The sequence below is a fragment of the Malaclemys terrapin genome, chromosome 4 (assembly GCF_027887155.1).
Source record: "Malaclemys terrapin pileata isolate rMalTer1 chromosome 4, rMalTer1.hap1, whole genome shotgun sequence".
Taxonomy (NCBI): domain Eukaryota; kingdom Metazoa; phylum Chordata; order Testudines; family Emydidae; genus Malaclemys; species Malaclemys terrapin.
In genome coordinates this window covers 58399468-58421813 of record NC_071508.1, presented here as the reverse complement: position 1 = coordinate 58421813, position 22346 = coordinate 58399468, and the positions used below count along the sequence as shown (strand labels likewise).

At 39.3% G+C, this 22346-nt stretch overlaps 1 protein-coding gene across 1 annotated transcript in view; it reads right to left on the bottom strand.

Annotated features, from left to right (window-relative positions):
- Nucleotides 1-22346, bottom strand: part of PARVA (parvin alpha) — an 89250-nt gene that overhangs the window by 13783 nt on the left and 53121 nt on the right. Inside the window, exons 2-10 of the mRNA XM_054028613.1 lie at nt 21251-21340; nt 21081-21151; nt 19849-19951; nt 17093-17233; nt 14685-14800; nt 5010-5068; nt 3895-3914; nt 2429-2490; nt 1430-1498 (exon numbers count right to left, since the gene is read on the bottom strand). Of these exons, the coding sequence (XP_053884588.1) occupies nt 1430-1498; nt 2429-2490; nt 3895-3914; nt 5010-5068; nt 14685-14800; nt 17093-17233; nt 19849-19951; nt 21081-21151; nt 21251-21340 (731 nt within the window). The remainder of the gene's footprint in view (nt 1-1429; nt 1499-2428; nt 2491-3894; nt 3915-5009; nt 5069-14684; nt 14801-17092; nt 17234-19848; nt 19952-21080; nt 21152-21250; nt 21341-22346) is intronic.

Genomic DNA, 22346 nt, shown 5'->3' with positions numbered 1-22346 from the left:
TGTTTCTCAAAAATTTCAGAACAAGATCACATTCCTCAAAGAACGATAAGCATGTCAAGCTTTTTAAAAACATGGTTTTGAGTTCCTTGAGATGACACGAATTCTGTATTTTTTAAAAAAGAAATGTATTCTTTTCACACTTGTGTAACACAAAAGCAGATTAATGGATTTTTTTCTGAACCTGGGCTGAGACCAGGCATGAACAAATTTTTGCCCAAAGGCAACATTTCAGAGAAAGTCATGAATGACTGTGAAGAGAGGTTTAGAATAGAATGGCCATCTCAATCTTATCTATACATCACGACTATCAATGCTAGAACATAGCCTCACTTAATCAAATTCTGTTTATCCAATTCCCCAGGTTATCTGAAGCAGCTCAGTGTCTCCCTGAAGCTGCTCATCATCTCTCTGCTGTTGGAAATACAATCAACCTTTCAGCTTAGCGAAATCCAGTTTCAATGAATTTTTTAGGGGTCTCTAGGGACGTTGATTAATGAGGGTTCTTCAGTAAGAAAACAATGGAATAAACAAACACACTTAGAAACAAAGCCATATTTCTGAAAGCCTTTATATGTCTTCTCCCATCTAGTTCTTAATTTCACCTGTGCAAAATCCATACCTATTAGAGACTTGTAGACAGTTATACAAGGGGTTCTGAGACTTTTTCATAAAAAGAATCATGTCTTAAAGGAAAAAATGCCCTATGGACATCTCCCCTCTCACTAGTGATCATGCAGACCACCTTCCTTCCTATCGCATCATGTAACTTCCTTGTGGCAACTGCAGCAATTGTTTATATAGAAAAAGAATACTAGGGAAATATTTAATGTATTTTTAGCTTCTTTCAATGCATTCTAGTGACTGGAAACAAGGAGGAGGAGCCAGCACCATGTCACACTGTGAAGCTCTCAGGCTTAGAACCCAGTGATGCAACTGCTTATACACTCAATAACTTTATGTGTGTAAGCAGTCTCTGTGAGAAGTGTCACAGCAGTCCCATGAGATTATTCATTTGAGTTAAGTAAAGATAGCTGGAATGCAATTGCCCAAGTTGGAATTTGATCAGAATACCAGGGCGAAGATTCTTACTGCAAAAACTGCTATGGAATCTCTAATGACCAAAATTGTTCTGGACCCTCCTTATATAGTGTACAGCTAACATTAATTAATATTAATGGTAAAGGAAGTACAAATCTTTTGAGGGAATGTGCTCCAGAAATTCAGTTACTACTAGAATAGCTCATTGTATTTGCAGTATAGTTTTTATCTTCACATGAAAGCCCTATATAAAATTAAGCAATCCAGAGAGGTTCCTGGGTGAAATAATTTCTTTGAAGATGGCTTAATAAGACTCCAGTGAAACTTTTGAACAAGTTATGATACGTGTATAGTATGGTGCAATTGTCCTCCCATGGCTATGAATTCTTACCTGGGTTTCCAGTTCTGTAACCTCCAAATTCAGTTTATTCAGGTGCTTGTTCACAAAAGTGATGAGGGTCTGAAAAATAAGAACATGTCGATCAAGGCACACTTTTTAAAGCAGCAGTTTCAACTTTTCCCATAAGTTAGACTTGCACGTGCACACTGTTTAGAGCTGATTTCTAAATGTTTTAAAGTTACAAACAGAAACCTGCGATTTTTAAAGTATTTTACTCCTAGATTGATTGGTTTTCTGAGAGAGGAACAGAACTGACATGAACACTAATCAGATAATTAAAACACATTGTTATAATGTGATTCTTCTTTCAGAAAGCTTAAAAAAAAAAGATTTGTAGCAGTCTAGAGAGTTGTATCATTAGACTAGGCTTCAATCTGATAGCAGCTGAAATACATGGGGGCAGATAATCCGCCAATGTAAATTGGCATTTCTCAATTGGCTTCAGCGGAGATAAGGATCGACCTATTGAGTTTTCTTTTACATTACATACAGGGTACGTTTACGCTGCAATTAAAAACCCCTGGCTGACCCATGCCAGCTAACTTGGGCTTGCAGGGCTCAGGCTAAGGGGCTGTTTAATTGCAGTGAAGACATTTGGGCTCGGCCTGGAGCCCAGGCTGTAGGACCCTGCAAGGTAGGAGGGTCCCAGAGCTCGGGCTGCAGCCCAAAACCAAATGTCTACACAACAATTAAACAGCCCTTTAGCCATGCGCTCAAGTCAACTGGCACTGGCCGGTTGCGGGTGTCTAACTGCAGTGTAGACATACCCAGAGTTACATGACAAAGTTCTTTACAATGGAGACATCTATATATCTCTCCTGTTCTATCTTCTGAAGCAAAATTAATGTTGATGAAAGCAATAAATGTAACACTCAGAATTTGTAATCACAGGATTATGACTTTCATTTTCAGTGTAAAGTTTAATTTTTATTACATTAAATATGTTAATATGCTACTTAATTGTATTTCAGAAATAAAACACTTTCCAACCTTTTTTACAACATTGAGCTTGTCTGGAGCATGGTCAAATAAAGTGTCAAATGCATCCCGTTCTGAAAAAATAGTCAAATCTGTTAACATAGCAAGCAACAGCTATCCAAGTGCATAATAAACACTAATTAAAGAGCATGAATGAGACCAACAGCATCAGCAGAATCTTTTAATGTAGTTTCTTTTTACGGCAATTACTGTATATTCTGATTGTTCGTCTCTTTCTATAATCTCCTAGAAACTATTACTGTCTTTTGCCAGTAACATAGATTTTCGCTGGGATTTGGGCTGCTTAATGAAGTGATCTGAACAATGAACTGTAACTTTCTCCCTGAGAATTAACAACGATCAATATCTACCTGTATAAAAACCTTGATAACTAGGCATAGGTAGATAGTGAACCAAATGAATTCATGTACAATGTGAACTTGCACCTTCAGTCACTGAGAGCGCAACATTTGTAACAAAGTGCATGGGATGCTTGCATTACATTGTGATCTTGGTTCGTTACCATATTATAACAAGTCCTCATGTCACAGTTGTAAAATGATGCTTGGTACAGATGATTTTGTGCCACCGTGAAATGTGTCCTGTGACATTTTAATGTCCCAGATTGCAGGACAACCCCACTGAAATTAGGGTAATCTCTGAAAGACCAGGACAGATAGCCAACCTACCAGAGGTGGGAGGACTGAGGTAACAGTGGACTCATCTTCTGAAAAGAAAAAGAGACCTTGAATCATCCCCAAGTTACTCCATTTTGGCTAGTAATTGGGGTGGCACAAAATGACTCCACAGAGAGCTGCTTTTGCCCTCCTTAAACTGAAAGAGCTAGAATGATAACTTTACTCAGTCCCATTGACTTCAATGGTGATTTTACATGGAGTAAGGTTCTACTCAATATGAGTAAGAGTATCACAGCCTGACCCAAAAAGCATCTCCATGACCAGCGTTTTTGAACTCAGCTGTGAATAAATTATGTAAACCAGATTAACATTGTTCTGGTTTTAGTCTCAGTGACATTAAAGGTGCAATCTCAGGATAAAATCATAACAACTCTTTCAATTAAAAGAGACTAAGCGTCTCCATTGCAAGCAAAGAGGCGCATAGCATCAAATGCTCTAAAAGGAATGGCAGTTGTATTATGGAACGTCATCTTTCATTCATGTTGGGAACCTCTAATCATTAATATTTTTATACTGAAGTCCTAGGGTGAAATCACCAATCACCTGTAAAATAGCATTTGCTGAAAGGCATAAGAAATAATTTGTTTTAAAAATGGCTATGCTGACATCAATGTTCCTCTTATTTGTTAACTGCCATCCCAATCTACAACACATTTATTTATATATTTATCAAGGCAGCTGCAAATCCTGGCCTGACTTATGGTTTGACTGAACGGATCAGCTGCAGGAGAATTAATTCATGTACACTCAAGAAAATGATAATAATCAAATGAAACGTACCATACCTTCCTGATAATGCCCTATAGTAAAAAGCAAAACACAATTATGATGGATCTCATTTACTTTACTTCATGCTTTTCTTTAAGATGGACAAGAAAACTGCATATATGGCCAAATCCTTAGCTCTGTGGAAACTGGAGTAGGTTAATAGAGTTCAATGAAGCGCCACCCATTTACCCACTTGAGACTCTGGCTCATAGCATCTTGAATCGACTAACATAGTCTTGTTGGCTTCAATAAAGGTTCATGGTGATACCAAATAGTACACTTCTTACTGCTGAGCCAAATCAACAGCCTTCTCTTGTGGAGAAGGTTTTTGCTATGTTTATTTCATGAACTCTTTTCCCTTTGCCCCAAATATCCAGTTGTCATGGCCACTACAATAAAGTGCTAGCCAAAACAACAATGCCTAGACTAGGTTCTTAAGGACTGCAGAGTTTTGTTTCATTTGATCCTTCATATAAATATCACACTTGTAATAAACCCATAATAATGAGAATTAATAATGAGTCATTAGCCTGAACACTCCTCACTCTATTAGAAAGTAGAATTTTCTGCTGTTGCTTCTTGCTGGACTTGAATAATGTTTCCACTGTACATTGCACTGTGAGATCACATGTAAATGTTTTACCATGGTCACTTATGCTTCTTCAGAGCCTAATGGCGAATGAAATATTGGGGAACAGTTTTTTCTTTTCTGAGATAATTTAGCACTTCATCAACTAAACTGTGAAAGGTAAAAGCCTAAGACATACCCCTCTTCTTGTCTGTTTGAAAAACGTATTCAGACAATTTTGAATCTATAGTATTTGAAACAGGATGCAATATAGATTTCTTGAAATGCACAAATTTCATACATAGTTGCTCTACCTTTCCTTTAGTCTCAGTCTTTTGGAGATTTGCCGTTACTTTGTCATTAGTAATTCCAACTCGGTAATGTTACATTTTGAGAGGCATGTTTGAAAGCCTTGTAAAGACTAAACTATAATCACTAGCTGAAGCATGATCCCTCCTGGAACCCCAATAATGAAATCTAAATATCACCAAATGGTTGAATTTTTGAGACACATCTGTGTTCAATTACTGAACTGCTGGCAACAGTGGTGTTGACATACTCAGTGTTACCAGTTATTTCCTCTAGGATTTGTCGGGACTGGAGGATTCCTTCTCGTTTCTGGAAAAAAAAATAATTGGTTTTTGTTTAGTTTAGTACAGTTTAATGTTTACGGTACTATAAAAATTATCTATGATCTACAAATATCATCAGATAAACATAAAAATAAAAATCTACATTTTTTTTCAAACTTGACTGTATTATTTTATTTCCATTTGTATGTATTCCACAGAATTTAGTCCAGATAACTCACTTGTTAAAATAAAAAGTTAAGAATGGCCACCAATGGTATTGAAATGTCACTTTGTGTAACAGAGAACCTAAGGACTAAACGATCTGTTTCTTCCCCTTTCTCCATTTTTCTTCCCTCACTTTTCTGTCTAAGGCTCCAGTTCAGCAAAGCACATGAAACAGCTTAAGCACACAAATCGGAGCTTCGCTGAAGAGAGCCGGTGTGCTGAATTGCAGCCTATGTTGAAAAAGCAGCCCAGGCAAAGGGTGCCCCCGTAGTCCCAGTTTTTGCAATCCTTTCCTCCCATTCTAGCTATCCTTTCTTTCCCTGTTCTCTTTCTTCATCCTTATTATTATTTTTATTTCAAACTTTCCATTTTTCGCTCCTCTCTGCCTTAGAGGCTGTGTTTGTTTGGGAAGAAACTCCAAAATGAAGGACAATATACAGGGCCCGATCCAAATTCCAAGTCAGTGTTAGTTTTACTTCAATGTTTTATGGATCAGGCCAATATACAGGAAGACCCTTGCATGTGCTAATTCATAGATTCATAGATTCTAGGACTGGAAGGGACCTCGAGAGGTCATCGAGTCCAGTCCCCTGTCCACATGGCAGGACCAAATACTGTCTAGACCATCCCCAATAGACATTTATCTAACCTACTCTTAAATATTTCCAGAGATGGAGATTCCACAACCTCCCTAGGCAATTTATTCCAGTGTTTAACCACCCTGACAGTTAGGAACTTTTTCCTAATGTCCAACCTAGACCTCCCTTGCTGCAGTTTAAGCCCATTGCTTCTTGTTCTATCCTTAGAGGCTAAGGTGAACAAGTTTTCTCCCTCCTCCTTATGACACCCTTTTAGATACCTGAAAACTGCTATCATGTCCCCTCTCAGTCTTATCTTTTCCAAACTAAACAAACCCAATTCCTTCAGCCTTCCTTCATAGGTCATGTTCTCAAGACCTTTAATCATTCTTGTTGCTCTTCTCTGGACCCTTTCCAATTTCTCCACATCTTTCTTGAAATGCGGTGCCCAGAACTGGACACAATACTCCAGCTGAGGCCTAACCAGAACAGAGCAGAAGAATGACTTCTCGTGTCTTGCTCACAACACACCTGTTAATACATCCCAGAATCATGTTTACTTTTTTTGCAACAGCATCACACTGTTGACTCATATTTAGCTTGTGGTCCACTATAACCCCTAGATCCCTTTCTGCCGTACTCCTTCCTAGACAGTCTCTTCCCATTCTGTATGTGTGAAACTGATTTTTTCTTCCTAAGTGGAGCACTTTGCATTTGTCTTTGTTAAACTTCATCCTGTTTAACTCAGACCATTTCTCCAATTTGTCCAGATCATTTTGAATTATGACCCTGTCCTCCAAAGCAGTTGCAATCCCTCCCAGTTTGGTATCATACGCAAACTTAATAAGCGTACTTTCTATGCCAATATCTAAGTCGTTGATGAAGATATTGAACAGAGCCGGTCCCAAAACAGATCCCTGCGGAACCCCACTCGTTTTGCCTTTCCAGCAGGATTGGGAACCATTAATAACAACTCTCTGAGTACGGTTATCCAGCCAGTTATGCACCCACCTTATAGCAGCCCCATCTAAATTGTATATGCCTAGTTTATCGATAAGAATATCATGCGAGACCGTATTAAATGCCTTACTAAAGTCTAGGTATACCACATCCACAGCTTCTCCCTTATCCACAAGACTCGTTATCCTATCGAAGAAAGCTATCAGATTGGTTTGACATGATTTGTTCTTTACAAATCCATGCTGGCTGTTCCCTACCACCTTACCACCTTCCAAGTGTTTGCAGATGATTTCCTTAATTACTTGCTCCATTATCTTCCCTGGCACAGAAGTTAAACTAACTGGTCTGTAGTTTCCTGGATTGTTTTTATTTCCCTTTTTATAGATGGGCACTATATTTGCCCTTTTCCAGTTTTCTGGAATCTCTCCCATCTCCCATGATTTTCCAAAGATAATAGCTAGAGGCTCAGATACCTCCTCTATTAGCTCCTTGAGTATTCTAGGATGCATTTCATCAGGCCCTGGTGACTTGCAGGCATCTAACTTTTCTACGTGATTTTTCACTTGTTCTTTTTTTATTTTATCTGCTAAACCTACCCCCTTCCCTTTAGCATTCGCGATGTTAGGCATTCCTTCAGACTTCTCGGTGAAGACTGAAACAAAGAAGTCATTAAGCATCTCTGCCATTTCCAAGTTTCCTGTTACTGTTTCTCCCTCTTCACTGAGCAGTGGACCTACCCTGTCTTTGGTCTTCCTCTTGCTTCTTGATAAAAAGTCTTCTTGTTTCCCTTTATTCCTGTAGCTAGTTTGAGTTCATTTTGTGCCTTTGCCTTTCTAATCTTGTCCCTGCATTCCTGTGTTGTTTGCCTATATTCATCCTTTGTAATCTGTCCTAGTTTCCATTTTTTATATGACTCCTTTTTATTTTTTAGATCATGCAAGATCTCGTGGTTAAGCCAAGGTGGTCTTTTGCCACATTTTCTATCTTTCCTAACCAGCGGAATAGCTTGCTTTTGGGCCCTTAATAGTATCCCTTTGAAAAACTGCCAACTCTCCTCAGTTGTTTTTCCCCTCAGTCTTGATTCCCATGGGACCTTACCTATCAGCTCTCTGAGCTTACCAAAATCCGCCTTCCTGAAATCCATTGTTTCTATTTTGCTGTTCTCCCTTATACCCTTCCTTAGAATTTCAAACTCTATGATTTCATGATCACTTTCACCCAAGCTGCCTTCTACTTTCAATTCTCAACGAGTTCCTCCCTATTTGTTAAAATCAAGTCTAGAACAGCTTCCCCCCAGTAGCTTTTTCAACCTTCTGAAATAAAAAGTTGTCTGCAATGCAGTCCAAGAATTTGTTGGATAGTCTGTGCCCCGCTGTGTTATTTTCCCAACATATATCCGGATAGTTGAAGTCCCCCATCACCACCAAATCTCGGGCTTTGGATGATTTTGTTAATTGTTTAAAAAAAGCCTCATGGTTAGGTGGCCTGTAGTAGATTCCTAGCATGACATCACCCTTGTTTTTTTACCCCTTTTAGCCTAACCCAGAGACTCTCAACACTTCCATCTCCTATGTCCATCTCTACCTCAGTCCAAGTGTGTACATTTTTAATATATAAGGCAACACCTCCTCCCTTTTCCCCCTGTCTATCCTTCCTGAGCAAGCTGTACCCATCCAGTTAGTGGTCAATGCTGTATACTGGCTAAGGAGTTGACTGACTGTCAGAGAGTCTGAGTTAGTTGGCAAAAGAAGCAGCCTCAGTCTCCTCAGTTCCTTCCCTTACATTGATCACCGCCATTTTGGCCTTGGAGTACACATTTCAGGAATGTATTGCCTCTCTCGGTGTTCTCTTTGTTAACTTTCATCAGTGCTGGTCGTCAAATTTTGTAGTACAAAAAGAAAAATCAGGCAAGCTCTGAGTGTTACACCATTCTCCACTCTCCATCACACAAGGCAGTGTCAAAGTAATTTTATACTTGTCCTAAGATCACACACATCACCACTACACGAAAGAGTCTAGAGGAGAACAACTTCAAAGAACACTGATTATTCCCCCTCTAAAAAGAGGGGTACAGTGGTCATGGTGGCTACTTAGGAATGAGGCAGTGGTATCTGTGAAGCAGGTGTGCTACTACTCCCTTGCTTGAAGAGAAGAGATGCATGGGCAACCCCAATGCAGAGTCCTGCTGCTCAGACTGCATGGTGGGATGAGGATTTGGCTTGGTTTGATTATATTACTATCAACTGACATTATACAAATATATAAAATTTAGTTTTGTGGAGAAAGTCATATATCATAGAATATCAGGATTGGAAGGGACCTCAAGAGGTCATCTAGTCCAGCCCCCTGCTCAAAGCAGGACCAATCCCCAGACAGATTTTTGCCTCAGATCCCTAAATGGCCCTCTCAAGGATTGAACTCACAACCCTGGGTTTAGCAGGCCAATGCTCAAACCACTGAGATAACCCTCCCCCAGGTTTGTATGTTTCAGGTTTGTTTGTTTTGTAACTATAGATTTAAATAAGTACCAAATAAGTTCTAATTTCTGGTTGAAAGTACCAATTGCACTTAGCTAAAAACTTCATGTTGGGGGAAGAGTTGTTACACATTAAAAAACTGCAAACAAAGAAACAAACTGTAGTGATGCTTGTATATGTCTCTTAATTAAACATGGCTCAGATAATGGCTGCTGAGACATGCAGCACTGTGTAAATTACTGAAAAAACACATTTTTTCTGTGTAATGCCCCAATTATTTAGGGCTGGGTTGAAACCTTAAAATGCAGCCGGAGTAAGGGGCAGTATATGGCTGTATTGCCCCAGGAACTGAGGAGGAACATGACTGTGATGCAGTTGCAATCTGGCTCCTCGCCCTTGCTCCAGGGCAGAAAAAAACCTTTTTTGCTGGCACAATTTATGGCCCTCTCTGTGCTAGAGCTGAGGTGCAGTGGTGCATTATGAGGGGAGAGGGGGAACAGAGCCCAGGCTTTGCCCAGTGTCTGCACCTGAGGGGAGTAACAGCATAAAAGATGGCAGTTGTTCATCCCTCTTTGTAGGATGGTGATGCAGGGGGATAATCAGGGTCCTTGTACTCCCTGTGCAGGTATGCAAAATAATCTAAGACATGACCAAACAACATTCTCTAGTACAGTATAAGAACAAGTACTTCACTAACTAGAAAATTCCTATTAATGTTAATGGGAGTTCTGAATCTAAATCCCCCATTAACTAATGGGAAAAGAGACATCAGGCAATCTCCAGGAATTCATCCAACCAAACTTGGCAACCCTACAAATGTAGCAATTGGAGAATGGACCTCTGAAAAAGTAATTTAAGAACTTTAAACATGTAGACTCCTTATATAGCACTTGTGTACATTAATAGCTGATCCTGATGGAGAAGTCATTTGTCATTGTGTAGATTGCTTTGAATTAAATGGAAAGTGACACAATATTTAAAAAAAAATGGTGGCAGGAGCAATTTTATTGACTCAGAGTTAACCATCCAAAATGGTATTTCAAATAAACAAAGATGTTTCAAAACCTACCCCCATTTCCCAGTAACGCCATTAAAAAGGCTACTACGAATTCCACAGGACGACACAAAATTTAAAAAAAACCTTGTTTTCAAACTCTATGCTGCCTTTGACGGATGTGACCTGTCAGCTCTTCCATATAAATAGAGCTGGTTGGGCTTTGGAATTTCCATTGCACATTATATTCTGATGATTTAAAGAAATTGTTTCAAATGGGAACAAAACCCCCAAATTTGAAATTATCAGCAAAACAAAATTTTAAAAATATTTTGATTAGGGATCATCAAAAAAGTTCATATCAATAGTGTTGAAAGTTTTAATTTTGACATTATTGTTTTGATTAATTTAATTTTGACTTAAATTATATTAAAATACTGTAAAATATGTTATATGTATGTCATACATTTACAGTGATGTCTAAATATAATATTAAAATTAATATTTACTATAAGTCAAATTAAATTAATTGAAACATTTCTACTTTGTTGAATCAAAATATTTTTGCCATTCTCCCATCAAAATCTATACATTCCCACTGAACATTCTGAGTTCTACAAAACTCCGTTATTTGACATAAAATGGAAATAAGCTTGTACCCGTGATATCAACTCATACATTTTTTATCACAGTTCATTGCTGAAATGAAGGCCAAAGTTCATCCTCTTCTATTGAAGACACAGGGAATTAGGTATCAGTTCAGAGACTTCCTTTCAAATAGGGATGTGTGTTCACACCAATGAATTTTAACATACAAGCTACCCTTTGGAAGTTAATGCATTTACAGTTCTGCTGGCGCTAATCAGTAATAACTGTAAGGCTGCATTCCAGGCTATGCAAGCTCCAGCTAGTCACAGATCCTTCTTGTTATAAAAGCCATTTCTGTATTAAAACATATCTTGGAGGGTGGGGGAGAAGATATCTGAAAATAAAAGTGGTTGTGTTGTCTATCATTTGCTGTTTTCCCCTTTCCCAGACTGAGCATTTTGGCAGTTTTCTTTACTGTGGCCCAAGGCTGCAGTGCATACTCAGACAAAACTCCCACTAAGTCAATAGGAATTTTGCCTATGCAAGAACTGCAGGATTAGGCCCCATAAATTGAACTTGGTGATGTCTGCTCTTATAATCTGCCCCATGACGCTGAAGTACGGAACCATTCTGTAGCCTCAGAGAATGAATATATCTTTGGAAGTGCTCTTGGGTCCAGGTGATTTAATGAGAGCCTGGAGGCAACGCTGCTTTAAAACTCTTCACTCCTTCTCAGAGTTTCAGAGTTGGTAGAGCTTCCAAGCACCCAATGAACCATGTTTAGGATGGTGCAATACTCTCTGCTCTTTGTGCCCAGACCATGTCCCATAGGGTTCTAGAATGGAACAGTTCCTACACTAAGGAGAATGCAGGGCCACCAATGTGCTTGGGCACTATGCATGGGCACCAGGTTTCTTATGCTCTTCCCACAACCCTTGCATGCAAGCTAGGCACAATCTGCCCCATAATCATTTGAATATTATACAGAGTAAAGAAATGCAAAATTAAGGCATGATCCAGGTCTCCTGAACATTCACACTCCCTTCAGTGGAAATTTAACAGTACTCTCACTGCATGTAAAAAAAAGATACCTATACTGTCAATAAAAAAATCTACAGGAGAGAAAGGAGAATAATATACAGAAATGAACCAGGGAAGATCCAAGTGAATAATTTTTCAGAAACCGGCTTATAATCTAGATTTTTAATTACTCTAATTGCTAACAGCTTTTGTGCAAAACAAAGGAAGGAAATCTAGGTTAAAATTACTCTTTCATAAGCACTGTCCTGATTACCTGTTGGGTTTTATCATGTTATTTATGTCAGAAACAAATTTGTATTACAGTAAACTAACCCTAGCCAACTCTGCAACCTTCATATGTTGTGTGTATAAAATTGATAACAAAAACCTGAAACACATTCAGGGCTTTTTAATGTATTTTTTCTCCAATTCCCACTCCACCTCCACTCACACACATTCCCTCTATCTTTATCAAATTGCAAACAGTGGCATTTAAAAAACAGGCCTCTTATAGCCTATTGAGCTTTCCTTGCCATGACCTTATTTTACAGAATATATCAGGGTTTGAAGCTACTAGGCTTTCTAATGTAAACAGTGAAAAAAAGCCTAAGGCTGCATTTATTGTTCCTTGAAACTTCCATTTCACTCAAATGGGCATTTCAGGTCCATAAGGAATTTAGAATCAGGCCCACTGTGTATAAAATAACCACATGGATAAAAACACAAAGATGAATTATTCTAAAACTACTGGGCAGATCCTTAGCTGCTGGAAATCGATGCAGCTGCATTGACTTCAGTGGAATTACACTGATTTACACTGGATCTGGCTCAGTGGGGCTACATCTCCTCCCACATTGCACTGATTCTATCTCAGTGAAACTCCACTGGCCACAGTGCACTTACTCCTGATTTACAGCAGTGTAAGAGAGGAGAAACATGCACATTGACCCAGTCCTGCTTGGTCTGTGCTGGAACAAAACCTGGTTCTCATTCTGCCCCCTACTTAACAATGCTTTTCAGGGTATGTCTATAGCGCAGTCACAGGGTATGATTAAAGCTTGTGTAGGGATACTCAGGTACCAGAGCAGCGAAGGCACAGTAGCATGTACTTCAGCATGAGCTAGCTCCCTGAGTAATGACCCAGAGTTCTATGCAGGCTTATACAGCCTGAACTGAAGCCCGTGTTGCTGCTGCTGCTTCACTGCTCTGGGATCCAAGCTAGGTAGATTAAAGCTCGCATGGACACAGACATGTATTAGGTTCACTTTTCAAGAAACTCATCAATCAATTTCAAAAACATTTCCAGGAGTTAAGTTACGTTTACCTTTACCTGGACAACAACTTGAATGGACACATGGTCAGGGAGTCTGGTGCTCAAAATTATTATGAATGGAACCAAAAGAAATGAAGTATCGCTACAAGGCTTTTTGCATGAATCAGTTGTGATGGCAGAAAAGACATACCCTTATAGTCATGTAGCTCCACTGACTTGAGTAGAATTACTCCTGATTTACACCATTGTGCTACATAAGAGGAGAAACAAGCCCATTGACTTCAATGGGAGTTTTGTCAGAATAAAGAGGAATGCAAGATTTGGCTCCTTATGGATATATTTTTCACATTTTTTCCCTCTCCCCATTTGGTCCTTTTCCTAAGGATGACCTGATAGGTACATTCTTGGCTTCTTGGATTGTGGTTATTAGCACTTTGAGATAAACTCATCCTTTTAATATTTGTATAACATCCACATCAGGAAGGGAAAGTGTTTGATTGAAAGTAATTTTCCTCTGAAGCCTTACACTCATCAGTGCAGTCTCACCATGAGTCACTTTGATCATATTTGGAGAAAGCCCACCAACTGGAATTTTAAAGCCAACGAGCAGGATTATCAGCTTTCAGAGATCTATCTACCAGAAGTTCCCCCTGAGCTTTCTTTATTAGTAAATTACAAAATTTGAAAACTTTTCTGATATGTGAATGGTGGAAATAAGAGCTGTTAATTTTTTAGATTTGCCTAATAGATCTTCAAGTCATGCATATTTGAAGAGAGCCTAAATAATGCCTTCTTGCAAAGAGATACTGCAGAAGAGCCCTAGGCAAGCAATATAAACAAACAAACAAACAAACAAACAAAAAAGGTAAAGGCTACTAAGCTGTGAAAAATAAAGGCAGAACAGATTTGTAGACAATGGCAAGAAGCAGAACAAAATATAGCAAGCACAAATAGAATTGAGTCTAGTAGGAAAAAAATAACAAACAGAAGAGCCTGGAAAGTTTAGGCAGATTGGGCTCTAATATGGAGTGTGATTGGCACAGAAAAATCCAGTTGATGGTTTCTTTATGAAAGAGCCAAAACTTGTAATCAAACTAGATTAGTGTATATAAGGCTGAAAAAGAATATTTATTCACCTAACTTGGATTTGGATTTAATAAAGGGTGACAATTCATCTCTCAGTGCAAGGGCTGATTTAAATATCTGCACTAGGAAGGGGCAGTGAGAAGATCGTCAGAAATGAGATAAATATTAACTCTAGAGATCATACTGTGTGATAAACAGACAAATACATTCCAACAATAATATTTAATACATCTTAATGTCATAGTCTGGCCACTTTGCAATCAAAATAAGATATTCTGAGGCACGGCTCAATCTGGTATAACACTCGTTCTTTTGCCTTTTGCTTAAAGCACTGTCAGCCAGCAAAACACACGTGTGCACACATACATGCGCTTGCACATACGTGTATTAGGTTCATTCTTCAACAAACTCACCAATCAATTTCAAAATCATTTCCAGGAGCTGAGTTATGTTTCTCTTACCTGGACAACAACAACCTGAATGGACACATGGTCTGGGAGTCTGATTGGTGCCCGAAAATATTGTGACAATGCAACCAAAAGACGAAGTATTGCTACAAGACTTTTTGCATGAACAGCTGAAATAGATATTAAAAACACAAGTTACATAAGGAAAAGTAACTAAGGAAAATATTTATTTTTGCTTGCAGGAACACCAGGGAATATGGGATACTTTTTCCCTTGGCATCTGGACTCACTAGAGGCTGCTATCAGGGTACCTTTTCTTCAACTGCCTTCCTGCTTTCCATAAATCAGCTAGTGGTAGAAATGCAGTGCAAAAAATTTTTTTTGCTTTTGCAATATGTCTGGATGCCATTGGCCTGGGAAGGTGGAAATCTAAACCTGATCCAAAAGCCAGATTTTATGTACGGCCGCTGAAACAGCTGTCTATGCACTCCTTTGCTGGTCCTTTACCCTCTTTATTTCAATATGAATTTATGAACTATCAGAAAGATATTTTTGTATTCATAACATGCACTTTATTCATTTTTAAGTGTCACAATGTCTGCAGGATGATAAATGAGCCTATTTTGGCTGAAGCCTTGAAGCAATAACTTACTAAACTCAGTGACTCAAACATTCCTCATGAACTTGTTATAGTTCTTCTTGTTATTTTAGCTTTTTCTCAGCAGGTTTCATATGGGTAGTTAACACTAGCAAGAATTACAAGGTATCAAAGGACTTACTGTAGGTAAGCTGTAATCAAGAATCAACCCACTGACATCAAAGGGGAATCTATTTCTAACTTTAGTACTTCCTTTCTTATTATTTTTGCTTGTGTCCAGATTTGCACTGCATTTTTAGGCTTCCTTAGGGCAATGCTTTAAAATGATGGTTGACAGCTACAAAACAATGCTGTACATTTTCCATACATAAACTGACCAATAACTACTAAGTTATTACACAAGTAAAATGGTAAAAGAGTCAATGAAATGTTCTCCTCCGTCATTTCTAATCTAAGTCACAAACATGTGCCAGAGATTTCTCTGAAAAAACACCACATAATTTGGCACAGAAGGCAAACATTATTGGGGACACTACTGTCAAGAATGAGGTGCTTTGGCAGAGCTGGATAGGGAAGACTGACTTGCACCTACTTGCACTAGAATTGGCCTGAGCCACTGCTGTTAATCTCCTACCTTAGCACTAAAACTCACAAACACCCGTAACACATTAAAACAAAGACAAGTCAATCACAGGGCCACCCTGCCCCCACCCCCTACATCCTGCAGTATAGAAGCAGGACCGGCTCCAGGGTTTTTGCCGCCCCAAGCGGCGAGGGGAAAAAAAAAAAAAAAAAAAAAGCCGCTATCACAATTGCGATCGGCGGCACTCCGGCGGCAGCTCCACCGCACCGCTTTCTTCTTCGGCAGGAATTCGGCGGCAGGACCCGCTGCCAAATTGCCGCCAAACAGCCCGACGTGCTGCCCCTTCCCCTTGGCTGCCCCAAGCACCTGCTTGCTGGGGTGGTGCCTGGAGCTGGCCCTCTTTAGGAGTCAGGAGGGAATGGAAGAAAACTATAGGGCAAAAAGTATGATAGGATGAGCGGGAAAGGTAGCTATACTTAATGTTCACCCTGCCTCCTCACACCTACCTCTTTTACCTCCATAGATCTGTGTTGACAATGGACTTTGGGGATGAAAGGGAACGTGGCTCAGGGTGGGGGAAGAAGATAGAAAAAAACCTGCTATAAACCTATTGGCCAAGATTTTTAAGAATGACCTTGTGATTCTGGGTGCCCACCTTGAGACACTTTAAAGGGGCCTGGTTTTCAGAAAGAGCTGAGGTGAAATACAGGCCCCTTTAAAGGATCACAGGATGGGCAAAATCATCCTGTGGCCCCCTCCTGCATTCCTAGCTGTTAATATGTCTTTTTTTTTTAAATACATTAAAGGCTGTGGGTGAAATCCTGACCCCACTAACATCAATAGAAGTTTTTGCAATTGACTTCAGTAGAGCCAAATTTTCACCCTAAATATATTCAGTGGGCTTTGATCCAATTTAGCTGTATGCAATCTGTATGCAAGCACATTACCTGCACATAACGTGCAAAAGGATATCTGTGTGCCTAAATATTGCCGTTATGCATGCTGCATACATATGGTAAATGCAGCTGCAAACAGGTAGGCAGGCACATTTCAGTGCACAGATGTCATGTTTTGAAAATCTGGCTCTGAAAGGTTGGGCATCAGTAGAGAATGAAGAGAGAAGTTGCTGAATTCACTCTCATCCTCCCCTTACTGTGCAGCTACCACCAGGAAGGGCAGGAATTGGTGGAATTACTATTCTATGTTCATGAATTGCAGTGGGGAACTATACTATCTATACGATCAACAAACGAGCATTCCATTGTGAAACATGCAACTCACAGTCAACAGTCCACTTGATGCTCCTTGGAGGAAGTTTAAGGGTTTCATTAATCTTTTCAAGAACTGTCTGTAACTTCTGCTTCTGAGCAATTTCAGACTGTGTGACTTCAGCAACATTCAGTTTTTCACTCTCAAGTTTCTCTGAAGTGATAATGGAAGAAAAAAAACAACAGCAGCCAGTCTACTCCTTAATCCTAGGTACCATGAGTAACATATGTGAAGACATTCTGTTCCAATGGATTTTTGGAAGATATCAGGCATCATAGTTTTAAAATTAACCCTTGATTTTTCAACTTTTTCAGCGAAGGATACTCTTTTTCCCTTAAGGGGATTTCCAGTCTCATTTTGGAATCCTAACAATATCACCCACATTTTCCCCTTATTTCCCCTAACTTTTTAGTCTAAAGTAGTGAAGGGTTGGATGCAACTCCTTCTAGAGCATATCTCAGGGTTAAACATGCTGATGTTGCCTCCACAGCTCCACCACGAGGGATCTTCTGCACAGAAGTGAATTGCGCTACAGAGCAACAAGCCCGATAGAGACAAATATCATGCTTAAAAAGGTTTGATTCGTCCACTCCAGACCAACAGCTTCTCCCGCAGTGAATTACTGCCTTAAGAAATATGAATAAAAGCCAGGTGTGAACCAATGGAAGTGAGTCCATACAGGGATTTGCAGTGATTTAAGTCAATCAATTTTTAAAACTAATTTTGGAAACTATTGCAAGTCGTGTGTATTGACAAGGACTTTAATTAATTTAATGCACAGTAGGTCTGTGTAATGAGAAAATGGCACACACATATTTTCAAGTTTAGTGATGATTAAAGATATTTTATCAACCCAATTTTAACAAAATGTATTGGTTAATTTAAATAGTGTTCTTTCATCCATAATTTATGAAATTATCTAATAATTTGGATGTGCATAAGGGTTTAGATGACTGTATGATTTCCATCCATAAATATAATTTCCAATCCTGGAATATCTGAATGCAAAGTTTTTACTGAGCAGAAATTTGTCAGAAGCAATTGTTATTTAAAAAAAAGATAAATATTGCTATTAATAATATTTATCACTCCTATGCTGTAGTTCTTTTCATGTGCAAATTGCTTTATCAGCATTAATTGATTAATCCTCACAACATTCCTGTGAAGTAGGCAAGTATAATTATCCACATTTTACAGTTTTAGAAACTGATACAGTGAAATTAAGTACAGAGAAAATAAGTGGCTTGCCCAAGAGCAAAAATTATAATCCTGGAGCTTCTGACTCCCAGTCATTGCTCTGAATGTTTCATCCTAAACTCTCACATTGTATTATCAATGGAGACGTAATTTCAAAAATTATTGAAGGTGCTTTTGAAAATGATAGTAAGCAATGGGAAAAAATCCAATGGGCCCAATTGTCCGAATTCAGGAATAACTGTACTGATGTCAGTGGAACTGCACAGGTGTAAGTGAGAGCAGAATCAGGCTCCATTACCATTATTAGCAAAGACAATGCTTGATAATGTTTTTGTTAAACTGCCAGGCTCCTCCCAACCACTGATTAACAGTTAAAGATAATTTAGCAATAAAACCACCCTGATACCACCACCACAAATAAAACACTTAATCACCCATCAGTTTAGTTTCACAAAAGAAATATTCAGTTTGTGAGTTTAACTTGCGTCCATTGACGTCAATGGCAAATCTTCCAATGGGAGAAGGCATGGAGCTTAACAGCCCACTCCTGAAAGGATCCACATGAAGTCAATGGGCCTCTTGCATGAACACTGGGAGATCCGGGCCTTAAATCTTCATAGGGCTGATCCAAAGCCCGTTAAAGTTGGTGGAAGGATTCCTCTTGACTTCAACAGGCTCTGGATCAAGCCCAGGTAAATGAAATATTAATATCTATAGTAAATTAATTAGATTGTGTCTGATGTATGTTTTTGGGTTGCACAGAAGTCAGTGGGGCTCTGCCCACATGGATCCAATACAGGAACAGAGCTATATTAATTGAATCACAATGTGCTCAATTTCTTAATCATTCAGAGAGGCAAAATCTCTATATGGACCTGGTCTGCCTGACCATTATTAGAACTGCTCATAAAATGTTTCAAGATAAGTTTCAGATACTGGATTTTACTGTAATCACCAAGAAAGTGGCTTCCAAGCCAACAGCTAAGTAACATGCCAGCTCTGCTTTCATAGTCTTTTCTTTCTCCCTTTCTCAGTTGAAGCTCAGTTTGCAGCTTACTGGGTATCATTACCTCACTAACATTAAATCAGACCTCAAATCAGATAGAAACTTCAACTTTCCAGAGGGACTTTGAGATTTGAATAAACTAAACTCTGGAACCAGCACAGATTAAAAACATCCACCATTGTAATGGAAATATCCTCGCTTTCAAACTTGGTTTCCACTTGTCACATAGTTGAGTTTCTACAGCACACATACAGATAATACATTTAATTGAAGAGAGATTTGCTGCCAAGACTAGAACCCTGCCTCCGGCACCCCAGGTATGCATTATATTCTTTTTATCAACTACAGTGTAACGCACAGTATAATGTAGTTGAGAAAACTGTGATTTCTCTATACTACAGGATACAGCCTATTGCTCAAGGGTCTTAGAACACTGGGCTATTTTTATATCATTTTAGTGCAACAAATATAAAATGATACCAAGCCTCTTCTAACTAGGAATGAGTGGCCCACGTATTGAAAGTGCACCAACAACATGCATATATATACATATATAGTTTCTTACCAAATAATTTCTGTAATACTTGTCCATCATACATGTCTTCAGCAAGGTCCTTCACAATGATCCTTTCTCCTACCAATACATCATTAATCCAGTCAATTAATACCTATATGAGGAATACAAAATTTGTCAGGATTCTGCATTGTGTATTTACAATGTAAAACATGTCATTTTATACAACGACAGCAAACGCTCAGCGAAGAGCACGAGTGCTGCAATGGCAACTGGTGTGGAGTTCCAACAGGAGCAAATAGGAGAGACTCAGGCATAGAAGGGGATAAGAAATTTTTGCTGGTTACACCAATGGTGATTGAGTGCATGACACAGAGGAGATATTGATCTAACCCTTCTTGGAAGGAAGGGTCAGGGTAGCACAGAGCTCTGAGTATGGGACTAATGCAAGCCCTTTTAGGCCAATAACTTTTCATTGATTTCAATGGGCTTTGTACCAGGCCCCTAGTGAGAGGAGAAAGTTACTGAAGTCAGCCTCTAAAAAAGCTACCTACTGATGCTCCTGGTATAAGATAGAGAAAGAAGCTACAGAGAAAATCAGAGCAGTCTTATGATTAGAGGGGGATTGGGATTCAGGATTCCTGGGTTCTATCCTAGACTCTGCTACTAGCTTTGTACCATTGGGTAAATCACTTAACCGCTTTGTACCGCATCTAAAAATTGATACTTTACCTACTGAATTAGAACACGTGCTGTCGCATTTTGAGGTTCAACCCAAACCAGCAAGAACTTGTGTCACCACCTGCCCTGTAACACTGGGTGCTCACAGCCCAGACACCAACAGCCAGTAGACATTTCCCTGAGTGTCTGTGTACTGTAAAGTCCTGGTTTAGTGCTTTGACCCCAGCAACCTGCCTACAACAAAGCAGTCCCGCCCTGGCATCTACCAACCTGGGTTACTACTTGCAGGGTGGCCCCAACACACTCCCAGTCCCAAATTTCCACAAAACTGCCTGCTTGGTCTCCTGCATTTGTCTACTGGCTGTTGGTGTCAGGGCTGCGAGCCACAGCAGCAAAGCATTTAAGCACCCAGAGATACAGGGCAGATGGTGACAGAAGCCCTCACTGGTTTGGATTGAACTCCAGAATATCACATGTGCGCTGTTAATTGCACGTACAGTATTCTGAAGTGTTCAGATGAAAGAAGTCAGGTCAAAGGAAAAAAAATAGTTTAGCTTTCTTTTTACAGTGAAATCTGAAAGTGTGTGCATGCTTTCCATTACCTTTATTAGCTCTTGTAATTTGGGGTCACTTCTTGAATTTGGATCAATCATTGTTCGGACTTCATTTTCCTCTATGAGTTTAAAAAAAAGTTATTATAAAAATTATACATTTATAACATTATAGTTTACATCAGGCTCTTATGTTAAGATGTAAAATTATTGTGAATTACCCAGCATCGTGTCCTCAGGATCTAGTTCAAATGGAATTGGACTGAGAGGTAAATTAATGGCATTTATTCCTTCTTCCTGTAGTTCAGACACTAGAAAATGAAAAAGAATAGCTTGGTCAAATTTCAGTCCACTTTTACTTACTACTTCTCTCCTGTTAACAGCTTCTTTAATTATATTAATTTATTTGTAAGAACATGAACCCATTGCCTAAGCCTCAGGGCAACAAAAATAAGAGGCACAATCCAACAAAACCTTACTCACATGAGTAGTTCTTACATGAGTAATTACACTGAGGTCAGTTTGCAGGATCAGGTTCACTCCTTGTCAAGTTTGAAAAGGATCAGCTTACATTTCTTATGGTTAACGAACTGGTACTTAACACTAACAAACCATTTGGGCTAAGTGAAATAATCATTTCCACCAGCTACATTACTTTGATCTGTGATCTTTTCCAGTCTGATGATGAAGCAGAATCAGGACAGGGTACTCCTGAAGGTACACTCACAGTGCATTAAGAAATGGGGGATGGCACTTTTCTCCCTGAATCAGTACTGATCCAGTGCCCCAACACTGTGCTACTAAAGACGTTGGCCCAGTTTCTGAGATGTACCCGAAGAGCACTGGACACAACTAGGGGAGAAACAGCAAATGACCCCTTTGCAGCCCCGGTCCTAGGGCTGGCCTGCTCACCAGCACAGTTTTGAACAGGTCTGTTGCCAACATACCTCTAGGGGCAGTTTTACCAGCCAGAGATCACCAGGTTGCCACAATGCTCATGTCAAGATCCCCTTTTCCCCATACATGCTCCTATGCCAGGGCACAGAGATCATAAAGGAGCACTATAACAATCCGAATCCACTGGAGGATTCCCTCAACGCTGAAGGAATCATCCACTTGCTGAATCAGCCAGATTTAGGTCTGCTTAGCTCCTGCTTAGCTCCACTGCAAATCAGATTAGATTTAAGAACTAGGCCCACTGTCTTTTGGATGAGAAGTAACAAAGTCATCAGCACCTGTGGTCATTAACTTTCCAATGCACTTTCACAAGAACAGGTTGTTACCCGGTTCTCCTGGCCAGAGTTTAATCTGGCTAAC